General features: G+C 51.8%; 2 protein-coding genes across 2 annotated transcripts; both read left to right on the top strand.

The window, feature by feature from the left end:
* Window positions 1-1,142: 1,142 nt before the first annotated feature.
* On the top strand, window positions 1,143-2,033 carry LOC145339506 (TAF6-like RNA polymerase II p300/CBP-associated factor-associated factor 65 kDa subunit 6L; the record flags this gene model as incomplete). The annotated part of the gene is made up of 1 exon (XM_080183984.1): window positions 1,143-2,033. A coding segment is annotated over one exon (792 nt), but the record flags the coding sequence as incomplete, so codon positions are not given.
* Window positions 2,034-5,478: 3,445 nt separating this feature from the next.
* trpt1 (tRNA phosphotransferase 1) lies at window positions 5,479-13,416 on the top strand. Its single transcript, XM_080183986.1, has 7 exons — window positions 5,479-5,659; window positions 5,746-5,827; window positions 6,265-6,434; window positions 6,854-7,031; window positions 12,530-12,586; window positions 12,675-12,785; window positions 13,299-13,416. The coding sequence occupies exons 1-7, from the start codon at window positions 5,588-5,590 to the stop codon at window positions 13,319-13,321; spliced, it is 693 nt and encodes a 230-aa protein (XP_080040112.1). The 5' UTR covers window positions 5,479-5,587; the 3' UTR covers window positions 13,322-13,416.
* The last annotated feature ends 427 nt before the right edge of the window (window positions 13,417-13,843 follow it).

Genomic DNA, 13,843 nt, shown 5'->3' with positions numbered 1-13,843 from the left:
TGTGTCTGATGTCTCTCTCTCTCTCCCTGTGTCTGATGTCTCTCTCTCTCTCCCTGTGTCTGATGTCTCTCTCTCTCTCTCTCTCTCTCTCCCTGTGTCTGATGTCTCTCTCTCTCTCTCTCTGTGTCTCACGTCTCTCTCTCTCTCTCTGTGTCTCACGTCTCTCTCTCTCTCTCTCTCTCTGTGTCTCACGTCTCTCTCTCTCTCTCTCTCTCTGTGTCTCACGTCTCTCTCTCTCTCTCTCTGTGTCTCACGTCTCTCTCTCTCTCTCTCTCTCTCTGTGTCTCACGTCTCTCTCTCTCTCTCTCTCTCTGTGTCTCACGTCTCTCTCTCTCTCTCTCTCTCTGTGTCTCACGTCTCTCTCTCTCTCTCTCTGTGTCTCACGTCTCTCTCTCTCTCTCTGTGTCTCACGTCTCTCTCTCTCTCTCTCTGTGTCTCACGTCTCTCTCTCTCGCTCTCTGTGTCTCACGTCTCTCTCTCTCTGTGTCTCACGTCTCTCTCTCTCTGTGTCTCACGTCTCTCTCTCTCTGTGTCTCACGTCTCTCTCTCTCTCTCTCTCTCTGTGTCTCACGTCTCTCTCTCTCTGTGTCTCTCTCTGTGTCTCACGTCTCTCTCTCTCTCTCTGTGTCTCTCTCTCTCTCTCTCTCTCTGTGTCTCACGTCTCTCTCTCTCTCTGTGTCTCACGTCTCTCTCTCTCTCTCTCTGTGTCTCACGTCTCTCTCTCTCTCTCTCTCTGTGTCTCACGTCTCTCTCTCTCTGTGTCTCACGTCTCTCTCTCTCTCTCTCTCTCTGTGTCTCACGTCTCTCTCTCTCTCTCTCTGTGTCTCACGTCTCTCTCTCTCTCTCTGTGTCTCCGTCTCTCTCTCTCTGTGTCTCTCTCTGTGTCTCACGTCTCTCTCTCTCTCTCTGTGTCTCTCTCTCTCTCTCTCTCTCTGTGTCTCACGTCTCTCTCTCTCTCTGTGTCTCACGTCTCTCTCTCTCTCTCTCTGTGTCTCACGTCTCTCTCTCTCTCTCTCTCTGTGTCTCACGTCTCTCTCTCTCTGTGTCTCACGTCTCTCTCTCTCTCTCTCTCTCTCTGTGTCTCACGTCTCTCTCTCTCTCTCTCTGTGTCTCACGTCTCTCTCTCTCTCTCTGTCCCGCAGGTGGCCGTGGAGAAGTTGCTGAAAACCAAGTTATCGCTGGGTTTGGTTTCGGAGAGTTTGAGTCTCCCGGCTTCTCCGGGAGGGAGTCCGATGCGGGAACCTCACACCGAGTTTGGTTTTGGTATCACCAGCCACCTGCTGCAGACCGGAGGCATCCCGGGACTGGACCAGCCCTTCCCTACCACCTCACCGGCACAGATGTACCGCGAACTTTATTCCTTCTTCGGAGACAGCCTGGCCATTCGGTTTGGGACGGGCTGCGGGATCCTGAGCCCTGCTGTGCACCCCGCGGGCAAGGAGTTTTCCTGCCAGTCAGCCCAGCCGCTGGCTGACGCCAAGGGCCAGCGGGGGGGCGGGAACGGGACTGACCAGGGCCGCAAGATGCCCCAGCTGACCATGAGCTTGGCGGTCAGCCCGCTGGGGGAGGGCAGTCCCATGGCGGAACAGCCGTCTCAGCCCAGCCTGCAGCGGGCCAGCCTGGCGCCCAAACCCCGATCGGCCAGCCAGCAGTCCCACGAGCGGGGCGCGCTCCAGCAGCTCAGCGCCCTGGGGGTCCGCGATGTCTTCCAGCGCTCGCGGCTCTTAGCCCGAGCCGGCCCTGCCGCCTTCCTCATAACCGGCAGGCAGATGGGCAGAAGGAGCAAAGGTCGCATCTTCCAGACCAGTTTCCCGGTTTACCAGGGACCCAGCCTGGCGTCCAAGTACGGGCAAAGGCTGCCGATGATCGGGCGAATCAACAAACCTGCCAGGAAATGGCTGAGGGCAGATTACTCCCTGTATCTGCCCCTTTAACCGGGACCCGTTACCCCAGTATCTGCCCCTTTAACCGGGACCCGTTACCCCAGTATCTGCCCCTTTAACCGGGACCCGTTACCCCAGTATCTGCCCCTTTAACCGGGACCCCTTACCCCAGTATCTGCCCCTTTAACCGGGACCCGTTACCCCAGTATCTGCCCCTTTAACCGGGACCCCTTACCCCAGTATCTGCCCCTTTAACCGGGACCCCTTACCCCAGTATCTGCCCCTTTAACCGGGACCCCTTACCCCAGTATCTGCCCCTTTAACCGGGACCCGTTACCCCAGTATCTGCCCCTTTAACCGGGACCCCTTACCCCAGTATCTGCCCCTTTAACCGGGACCCCTTACCCCAGTATCTGCCCCTTTAACCGGGACCCCTTACCCCAGTATCTGCCCCTTTAACCGGGACCCCTTACCCCAGTATCTGCCCCTTTAACCGGGACCCCTTACCCCAGTATCTGCCCCTTTAACCGGGACCCCTTACCCCAGTATCTGCCCCTTTAACCGGGACCCCTTACCCCAGTATCTGCCCCTTTAACCGGGACCCCTTACCCCAGTATCTGCCCCTTTAACCGGGACCCCTTACCCCAGTATCTGCCCCTTTAACCGGGACCCCTTACCCCAGTATCTGCCCCTTTAACCGGGACCCCTTACCCCAGTATCTGCCCCTTTAACCGGGACCCCTTACCCCAGTATCTGCCCCTTTAACCGGGACCCCTTACCCCAGTATCTGCCCCTTTAACCGGGACCCCTTACCCCAGTATCTGCCCCTTTAACCGGGACCCCTTACCCCAGTATCTGCCCCTTTAACCGGGACCCCTTACCCCAGTATCTGCCCCTTTAACCGGGACCCCTTACCCCAGTATCTGCCCCTTTAACCGGGACCCCTTACCCCAGTATCTGCCCCTTTAACCGGGACCCCTTACCCCAGTATCTGCCCCTTTAACCGGGACCCCTTACCCCAGTATCTGCCCCTTTAACCGGGACCCCTTACCCCAGTATCTGCCCCTTTAACCGGGACCCCTTACCCCAGTATCTGCCCCTTTAACCGGGACCCCTTACCCCAGTATCTGCCCCTTTAACCGGGACCCCTTACCCCAGTATCTGCCCCTTTAACCGGGACCCCTTACCCCAGTATCTGCCCCTTTAACCGGGACCCCTTACCCCAGTATCTGCCCCTTTAACCGGGACCCCTTACCCCAGTATCTGCCCCTTTAACCGGGACCCCTTACCCCAGTATCTGCCCCTTTAACCGGGACCCCTTACCCCAGTATCTGCCCCTTTAACCGGGACCCCTTACCCCAGTATCTGCCCCTTTAACCGGGACCCCTTACCCCAGTATCTGCCCCTTTAACCGGGACCCCTTACCCCAGTATCTGTGGCTCCCTGGGCTTTGGGGAGCCCTGAGGTGTGAATCTGCTCTGACGGGTGATGAGGATTGGGATAGATTGCCTGGGAGAGATGGGGAGTCTCTCTCCTCCTCGGTGTGTGAAGACAGAGAGTAACTGGTGGGGGTTTGGAGGTGTGATTTTGAGCCCCTATTTCTGATGTAAATACAGTTTTCTGTTTGTTACGTAGCCTCATATAAACCACTTGGATTGTGTAATGATAGATTCGCCACATTGATTACTGTCGGACAATTAAATATTGGTGCTTGTTCTCAGCAATGTGAGGGGCAAGTTTTTTTACACAGAGAGCGGTGGGTGTCTGGAACGTGCTGCCGGGGTAGTGGTGGAGACAGGTAGGTTGGAGGGGGGAGGTTTAAGGAGCTTTTATGGGGCTGGCACAGTGGGTTAGCACTGCTGCCTCACAGTGCCAGGGACCCAGGGCGGCACGGTGACACAGTGGGTTAGCACTGCTGCCTCAGTGCCAGGGACCCAGGGCAGTACGGTGACATAGTGGGTTAGCACTGCTGCCTCAGTGCCAGGGACCCAGGGCAGCACGGTGACACAGTGGGTTAGCACTGCTGCCTCACAGTGCCAGGGACCCAGGGCAGCACGGTGACACAGCGGGTTAGCACTGCTGCCTCACCGTGCCAGGGACCCAGGGCAGTACGGTGACACAGTGGGTTAGCACTGCTGCCTCACAGTGCCAGGGACCCAGGGCGGCACGGTGACATAGTGGGTTAGCACTGCTGCCTCACAGTGTCAGGGACCTGGGTTCGATTCCTGGCTTGGGTCACTCTGTGTGGAGTTTGCATGTCATTGTTAGTGAATCTGTAGCCTTGCTGAGTGTGGTCACTGCTTTCTCCCAGGGTTGGGGGGGGCTGCGGTTGTGTTAATATTCAGACAAAGCTCCCACTGCTAAATACTGCAGATTCCGGACATCGGAGTGTCTGCACCCTCTGTCCGATCACATCTCGACCCATCTCCAGCTCTGAGAAACAGTCAGGTCAGGCTGGGAACGCTCACTCTGCCTCTCTCACCATGGGTGCTGCCAGACCAGCAGAATTTATCCACAACTCTCGGCTCTGTGGCTGCTTGATCGGATTCTGCAGGAACATCGCAGGCGGTGACAGAGCTCTGTTCTGTCCCAGGAAGAAGTCTGACAACACCAGGTTAAAGTCCAACTGATTTATTTGATAGTAAACTCACAAGCTTTCGGGCTTTGCCCCTTCGTCAGGTGAATGGAGAGTTCTGGCCACAGAGCAGATAACAGCACAGTTTACAGATTACTGATCAGAATGTTGCCTCTTTACAACTAACCTGCTGTTCAAGTCCTAAAGAGGCAACATTCCTGTGTTCTGATTGTGTTCAGTAACACTGTGACTATGCTGGGGGACGGTAGAGCGGGTGGGCTGAAGGGCCTCCTTCCGTCTGAGTGCGGGAGGCTGCAGTACCGGCGCTCAGACACCGAGCGGCGCTGTAGGGCAGCATATAGCGACACCCGATGGTGAGAAACCGCATTACACTTCCGGTAAGGGGCGAGGGGTGGGGCCAGGTGGGTGATTGGGCCTCAGGAGCCCGGGGCCTTGGGGCGCCTGTTGACTGCTGTGGGGTGTGTGGGGGTTCCCCCTTCCCCCCGTCCCCCTCCCTCCTCCCACCCTTCCCCTCTCCCCAACCCCTCCCCCCTCTCCCCCTCCCTCCTCTCCCCCTCCCTCTCCTCCCCCTCCCCTCCTCTCCTCTCCTCCCCCTCCCCCTCCCCTCCTCTCCTCTCCTCCCCCTCCCCTCCTCTCCTCTCCTCCCCCTCCCCTCCTCTCCTCTCCTCCCCCTCCCCTCCTCTCCTCTCCTCCCCCTCCCCTCCTCTCCTCTCCTCCCCCTCCCCTCCTCTCCTCTCCTCCCCCTCCCTTCCCTTCCCCTTCCCCTTCCCCCTCCCTTCCCTTCCCCTTTCCCTTCCCCCTCCCTTCCCCTTCCCCTTCCCCCTCCCTTCCCCTTCCCCTTCCCCTTCCCCCTCCCTTCCCTTCCCCTTCCCCTTCCCCTTTCCCTTCCCTTCCCCTTCCCCTTCCCCTTTCCCTTCCCTTCCCCTTCCCCTTCCCCTTCCCCCTCCCTTCCCTTCCCCTTTCCCTTCCCCTTCCCCTTCCCCTTCCCCCTCCCTCCTCCCCACTCCCCCTGTATTTGTGTGTGTGTGTGTTTCCCCTTTGGGTCTCAGTTACCAGGGAGTTACCTTCTTCCGTATCTTTGCAGTGATCCCATTCAGGAAGGTTTCCGATGGATCGAGGTGGGAGAGGATCCCAGTCTGGCCGAGGGGCTGGAGGCCGGAGGCAGGGCAGAGCACGGCAGGTGAGTTATCTGGGACAGTGCTGGGTGCATTGGGAACGCTCTGGGAGACTCCCTGTCTCTGGGTAACATTCCATTACCTTTCACAGGATCCCGACGTCCGCTTGTCCAAAGCCCTGTCCTACATTCTCCGACATGGAGCGGCTGAACTGGGATTTGTGATGGGGAAAGGTAAGGAGATTCCATTCAGCGGGATGGGAATGGATAGAAGCATTGGGAATGTTGGAATAGAGAAGTTTGGGTACGTTGGGGTGAAGGTTGGGACTGTTGGGATTTGGGAACATTGGATTTTGGGAAAGTTGGGATGGAGATTTCTGAACATTGGGATATGAAGATTAAGGAAGATTGGCCTATGGATTTGGGATCATTGGGATATGAGGATATGGAAACTTTGGGATAGGGATTTGGGAACACGGGGATATGAAGAATCAGGATTTGGGAAGACTAGGATATGGAGGTTCTGGATTTGGGAACAATGGGATATGAAGATTCAGGATTTGGGAACACTGGGATGTGAAGATTCTGGATTTGGGAACACTGGGATAGGAGCGTTTGGGATTTGGGAGAGGTGTGGGATGGTTGTTGAGCTGATCTTATTTCCCGTACAGACGGTTTCCTGGATGTGGCTGAAATTCTGGGACACACTCAGTTTAAACGTTACTCGGAGCAGGATGTGAGAAGAGTGGTGGACACCAACAACAAACAGCGTTTCACACTCCGTTCACACCCTGAGACCGGCAAGCTGCAGATCCGTGCAAACCAGGGCCACACCGTTCCGGTACCTGCCATGTTCGCTCTGCATGTGGGGTGGGTGGGGAGGGAGGTGGGGGGAATCGCCAGAGAAATATTCACATCGGCGACTCGCAGCCTGGGGTAGTGGCTGGGATCCGGTGTGTACCTCCGAACGACATGGAATGGAGAGATTCCAGACCTGGGAGTGTTTGATGGGGGGACAGTGTAGAGGGAGCTTTACTCTGTATCTAACCCCGTGCTGTACCTGTCCTGGGAGTGTTTGATGGGGGACAGTGTAGAGGGAGCTTTACTCTGTATCTAACCCCGTGCTGTACCTGTCCTGGGAGTGTTTGATGGGGAAAGTGTAGAGGGAGCTTTACTCTGTATCTAACCCCGTGCTGTACCTGTCCTGGGAGTGTTTGTTGTGGACAATCTCGTTTTGCTAACCCCCGCTCTTGTTGGAAGGTGGAGGAGCTGGAGCTGTTTCCGATTTCTGTGGAGGCTGGCAATGTTCCGGATCAGGCTGTCCATGGCACCTACCTGAGGCACTGGCCCTCGATAAAGAGCGATGGGCTGAGACGCATGTCACGCGCACACATCCACCTGGCAGCTGGACTGCCTGAGGACGGGGGAGTCGTGAGCGGTAAGTTAGTGTGTTACCGTTAGTGTCTGAACTGCACCTGTGCCTGGTGTCCTGGAGGGGGAGTAGTGAGTTATATTAGAAACGTAGCAGGGGGAGGCCATTCAGCCCTTCGAACCTGCTCCGCCATTCACCACCATCATGGCTGATCATCCAACTCAATAGCCTCATCCCACTTTCTCCCCATAACCTTTGATCCCGTTCGCCCCAAGTGCTATATCCAGCTGCCTCTTGAATACATTCAATGTTTTGGCATCAACTACTTCCTGTGGGAATGAATTCCACAGGCTCACCGGGTGAAGAAATGTCTCCTCATCTCTGTCCTAAATGGTCTACCCCCAATCCTCAGACTGTGACCCCCTGGTTCTGGACTCCCCCCACCATCAGGAACATCCTCCCTGCATCTACCCTGTCTAGTCCTGTTACAATTTTATAAATCTCTATGAGATTCCCTCCCTCGTTCGTCTGAACTCCAGTGAAAGTAATCCCAACCTAGTCAATCTCTCCTCGTACATCAGTCCTGAATCAGCCTGGTAAACCTTCACTGCACTCCCTCGAGAGCAAGAACATCCTTCCTCAGAAAAGGAGACCAAAACTGCGCACAATACTCAGTGTGGCCTCACCAAGGCCCCTGTATAATTGCAACAATACATCCCTGCTCCTGTACTCAAAACCTGTCTCTGTGAAGGCTAATATACCATTTACCTTTTTTACTGCCTGCTGTACCTGCCTGCAGGTGACTGGTCCACAAGGACACCCAGATCCCTCTGCACACTCCCATCTCGCAATTTACAGCCATTCAGGTAGTAATTTGCCCCCTTGTTTTTGCTTCCAAAGTGAATAACCTCACATTTATCCAAATTGTACTGCATCTGCCATTGATTTGCCCACTCACCCAACCTGTCCAGATCGTTCTGAAGGATCTCTGCATCTTCGTCACAGTTCACCCTCCGCCCAACTTGGTATCATCTGCAAACTTTGAAATGGTACATTTTGTTCCCTTATCCAAATCATTAAATATACATTGTGAATAGCTGGGTCCCAGCATCGATCCCAGTGGCACCACACTAATTACTGCCTGCCAATTTGAAAAGCACTCATTAATTCCTACTCTTTGCTTTCTCTCTACCAACCAGTTTTCTATCCATCTCAATACACTTCTCCAATCCCATGTGATAATCTCTTGTGCGAGACTTTGTCACATGCTTTCTGAAGGTCTAAATATATCACATCGACTCGCCCCCCCCCCCCCCCCTTGTCAACTCTACTAGTTACATCTTCAAAGAATTCCAACAGATTTGTCAAGCATGATTTCCCCTTCATATATTCATGCTGACTCTGTCTGATCCTGCCCCTGCTTTCTAAATGCTCTGCTATAAAGTCCTTGACCATGGATTTGAGAATTTTCCCACTACTGATGTTAAGTTTAGAACAAAGAACAAAAACAGCATGGGAAACAGGCCCTTCAGCCCAATGAGCCCACGCTGCCATTTTAACATTACCAGTCCCCCCTCCACCCATGACCCTTATCTATTGTTTTTATGGCCATCCACATTGAGGGAAAACTAATTTAGGGACAATTTATTACCTCCAATCAGCCTAATAGCACATCTTTGGGGTGTGGGAGGAAACTGGAGCACCCGGAGAAAACCCACGCAAGCACGGGGAGAATGCGCAAACTCCCACAGACACCGGCCCAAATCCATGTGTCTGCACAGCAAACAGTGATAGTCACTGAGCTGTCGTGGTGCCCAGCATCTGGTCCAGTTTAAGCGTACACAAACGACATGAAGTACTAGGTTATTCTCGAACATTCAAGAGCAGCCCTAGTACGACCCATCGTGTGTATGCCCCTCGTTGGACAACAAGGCGGACCGACTTAAAACCTGAATTAAAAGAGAAAAACACTGGTAACATTCCACATCCTTTTACATTACCAGGGACGTCCCAATGCTAATGAACCTTATTTAAAACCATCTCCTGTATCCTTTCATCTCCAACCCACTCATGTGCCTGTCTAAGTAACTCTTAAACAACTCCAGCGTGCCTGCCTCCACCACCTTGCTTGGCAGAGCATTCCATACCCCCACTACCCTCTGTGTGAAAAACCTCCCCCTAATATCCGTGTTATACCTCTCCCCCCTCACCCTAAGCCCGTGGCCCCTTGTACTGTGTGTCTCTAACATAGGAAATAGCTTACCTCTGTTTACCCTATCTGTACCCTTCATAATCTTATACACCTCTATTAGATCCCCCCTCAGTCGCCGTCTTTCAAGGGAAAACATCCCCAATTTGTTCAATCTTTCCTCATAACCCAGTCCTTCCATACCAGGCAACATCCTGGTAAACCTCCTCTGCACTCTCTCCAGAGTCTCCACGTCCTTCTGGTAGTAAGGCGACCAGAACTGGACGCAGTACTCCAAATGCGGCCTAACCAATGTTCTATACAACTGCAACATTAGACTCCAGCTCTTATACTCTATACCCCTTCCTATAAAGGCTACCATACCATAAAGCTTTCTTCACAACCTTCTCCACTTGTACTGCCACCTTCAAAGACTTGTGCACTTGCACCCCCAGGTCCTGCTGTGTTTCTATACTGTTTATAGGCTTACCCTTTATCATATAACTCCCCCCTACATTATTCCAGCCAAAATGCATCACCTCACATTTATCCGGATTAAACTCCATTTGCCGTGTATCTGCCCAATATACCAGCCTATCAATATCCCGTTGTATTGCCAGACACTGCTCCTCACTTTCTCTGATCTCTCTCTTCCCTCTCACTAAATCTTGCATTCTGCAACATTTCTGGCATCTGATTTGTGTTTTTTGTGAAGATAGAATCAAAATATGTATTTGGTTATTCGGCCGTTTCTTTATACCCTTAGTACATTTCCCCCATTTCCTCACTGCCCGCCAATCCAGCCACCTTAGTGTCATCTGCAAAGTTGGTGATCACACTGCTTACCCCCTCTTCCAAGTCATTTATATATACTACAAAGAGAAGAGGTCCCAGTACTGAGCCCTGCGGCACACCACTAGTGACGGACCTCCAGCTAGAAAAGGACCCCTCCACTACTTCTCTCTGTCTCCTCTTAGCAAGCCAGTTCTCAACCCATCTAGATACCTGGCCTTGTATCCCATGAGCCTTAATCTTTTCAACCAAGCTACCATGAGGGACTTTGTCAAACGCCTTACTGAAATCCATATAGACGACATCAACGGCTCGTCCTTCGTCGACCGTTTTTGTCACCTCCTCAAAAAATTCTACCAGATTCGTAAGGCAAGACTTCCCCTTGACAAAGCCATGCTGCGTATCCTTAATCAGATCGCATCGCTCTAAGTGCTCATACATCCTATCCCTAAGAATCCTCTCCATCAACTTGCCTACCACTGACGTCAAACTCACCAGCCTATAGTTATCAGGTTTATCCCTCCTACCCTTTTTAAACAACGGTACCACGTTTGCTACCCTCCAGTCCTCTGGGACCTCACCTGTGTCCAAAGAAGAGACAAAGATTTGCGTCAGAGGCCCAGCAATTTCATCTCTCGCCTCCCTAAGCAGCCTAGGATAAATGCCATCGGGCCCTGGAGATTTATCAGTTTTAATGCTACCTAAAAGCCCTAACACTTCTTCCCTCGTAATGGATAGTTCCTTCAATTGGTCTAAAGCTCCCTCAAAGACTGTACCAGACATCAAGCCCCTCTCCTTCGTGAATACTGATGCAAAGTATTCATTCAGGATCTCCCCCATTCCCTCGGACTCTAAGCACAATTCCCCTCCTCTGTCCCTGAGGGGAAGTTTACTAGTCTATATTTCTGTTTTCTCTCTACCTCCCTTTTTGAACACTGTAGTGACATTTGCTACCCTCCAATCTGCAGGAACTGTTCCAGTGTCTGTAGAATCCTGGAAGATGACCGCTAATGTATCCACAATTTCTAGAGCCACTTCCTTAAGTACTCTGGGATGTAGATTTATCCAACTTCAATCCCATCAGTTTCTCTAACACCATTTCTCTGATCTCTCTCTTCCCTCTCACTAAATCTTGCATTCTGCAACATTTCTGGCATCTGATTTGTGTTTTTTGTGAAGATAGAATCAAAATATGTATTTGGTTATTCAGCCGTTTCTTTATACCCTTAGTACATTTCCCCCATTTCTGTCTGTAGGGGACCTACATTTGTCTACACCAACCTCTTTCTCTTCGCGTATCTACAGAAACTCTTAGTGTCAGTCTTTATGTTCCCTGCAAGCTTACTTCTGTGTTGTATTTTCTCCTTCTTTATCAATCCCTTGGATTGCTGAATTCTAAACTGCTCCCAATCCTCAGTCCAGTTATTTTCCTTGGCTGATCTGAGTGTTTCTACCTTAGATTGGATACTCTAATTTCCTTTGTAAGCCATGGATTGGCCCTCTTACCCATTTTGCTTTTGTGCCAGACAGGAATGAACAGTTGCTGCAGTTCCCCCATGCGTTCCTTGACTATTTACCATTGCCTACCCACTGTCATCCCTTTAAGTAACTCTCCCCAATCTATCAAGGCTAACTCACGCCTCATATCCTCACAGTTTCCTTTATTAAGATCCAGCAATCTAGTCTCTGAATCACCTACTCCACTCTCCATCTTGCAGCTGTCTCAGACCCTGGTCAGGCCCCACTTGGAATACTGTGCTCAGTTCTGGTCACCTCATTACAGGAGGGATGTGGAAGCCATAGAAAGGGTGCAGAGGAGATTTACAAGGATGTTGCCTGGATTGGGTGGTATGCCTTATGAAGATAGGTTGAGGGAGCTCGGTCTTTTCTCCCTGGAGAGACGAAGGATGAGAGGTGTATAAGATGATGAGAAGTATTGATCGAGTGGATTCTCAGAGGCTTTTTCCCAGGGCTGAAATGGCTGCCACAAGAGGACACAGGTTTAGGGTGCTGGGAAGTAGGTACAGAGGAGATGTCAGGGGTAAGTTTTTCACTGAGGGTGGTGGGTGTGTGGAATCAGCTGCTGGTGGAGGCGGATTCGATAGGGTCTTTTAAGAGACTTCTGGATGAGTACATGGAACTTAGTAGGATTGAGGGTATAGGTAAGCCTAGGTAAAGATATGTTCGGTGCAACTTGTGGGCTGAAGGGCCTGTTTGTGCAGTAGTTTTTCTATGTTCTAACCCCTCATCCCTAAGGGTCTCGCACAGCTAGCTTGGCAATGATTCCCTTCTCATTACTCAGTCTAACGTGACATGCTCTCTGGTTGGTTCCTCCACGTATTGGCCGTATGCACTCCAGGATTTCCTCCTCTATATGGCGTTGTGGCTATTTTGATGTACCCAATTGATTAGAATCAGGGTGTGGGACGTTTAATGTCTGACCTGGGCCAATGCCTGGTGCTCTGACAGTAAACAGGACGTGGTTACCATACAGTCCAGTGGCTGTGTCACTGACTGATAGAGCAGGATTGTCAGCTCAGTGTGTTGCTAACAGATTGTAACATCTCCTCTCTGCACCCCACAGGAATGCGAGGTAACTGTGATCTGGCCATCTTCATAAAGCTAAAGAGGGCTCTGAACGGTAAGTCAAGCTCACAGACTCCTTGCAGACTCTCTTTCCAAGGTCCCTTCACCATTGCAATGCTTCCGGACATTCTCCTCTTTTTCAGATGGAATTCCGTTCTATTTGTCCACAAATCAGGTGATCTTAACTCCTGGGAACGAGGAGGGCGTTTTGCTTCCGAAATACTTTGAGAAAGTTCTACAGTTAAAACCGACCAGTGAGTTTGTGGCATGTAACAGATATATCTCAACTATGACTGTGACCAGAAAACGGTGTTTGTTAGTGAGGAGTGGATCAGAGTTTAGAGTGAAGAATGTTACAGCGAGAGGGGTAAGGTAGATCAGTCTGAGCGACGCACACACAGCCTAACATGTTAGTGACTTCCCCTCAGTCCAAAGAGATCAGCCATTATTGTTCCAAACTGTGTGGCTGGGAGGGGGAAGAAAGTTGGGCAGCACACTGGTTAGCACTGCTGCTTTACGGGTCCTGGGTTCGATTCCCAGCTTGGGTCACTGTCTGGGAGGATGCAGACACAAGGGAGAATGTGCAAACTCCACACACAGTCCAAAGATGTGCGGGTTAGATTGATTGGCTATGCTAAGAAATTAGTGTCTGGGGATAGGGCCTGGGTGGGATTGTGGTCAGTGCAGACACGATAGGCCTCTTCTTTCTGCATTGTAGGTTACAGGGCATGTTCAGGGACTGATGGGTTGTGTGTTTTATTATACAGGATGTTTGATTTCTCTGGATTGATGGAGCTTCCTGACCTGTATCAGGTGTTGAACACTGAAGCATTATGTTCTGTCAGTATCCCCCCTTTCACTGAATAAAGTAACCTCACAATCACAGTTCAAGTTTTTTTTTTAATTGTATCCATTTATCAAAAACATCCAAAACAGCGGAGATCGATCATTGGTTACCAGCAACTCCTGACATTTGATAAACCGTTCCTCCCTTCACTGAGTAACAGGCACAGGAGGAGAAAGCCTCACAGCGCCAGGTTAACGTGGAATGACGAGCTTTCGGAGCGCTGCTCCTTCATCAGGTGAGTAGAGGAGGAAGGAGCAGTGCTCCAAAAGCTCGTCATTCCACATAAACCTGTTGGACGTTAACCTGGTGCTGTGAGACTACTCACTGTGCCCACCCCAGTCCAATGCCAGCATCATGATCAACAGGCAGCATTGGAAGGGTTCCTGGCAGGGAGGTGAGGGAGTGAGCCTCTTGAACCTGCACAGGTTTCCCCAGACTGAGCTGTACATGTCTATCCCTGCAGAA

This window comes from Carcharhinus amblyrhynchos, unplaced genomic scaffold, assembly GCF_965287045.1.
Source record: "Carcharhinus amblyrhynchos unplaced genomic scaffold, sCarAmb.v2.hapA scaffold_509, whole genome shotgun sequence".
In the NCBI taxonomy this organism is placed as follows: domain Eukaryota; kingdom Metazoa; phylum Chordata; class Chondrichthyes; order Carcharhiniformes; family Carcharhinidae; genus Carcharhinus; species Carcharhinus amblyrhynchos.
The sequence above is the reverse complement of the archived record's forward strand: the minus strand, read 5'-3'. Positions and strand labels throughout refer to the sequence as shown.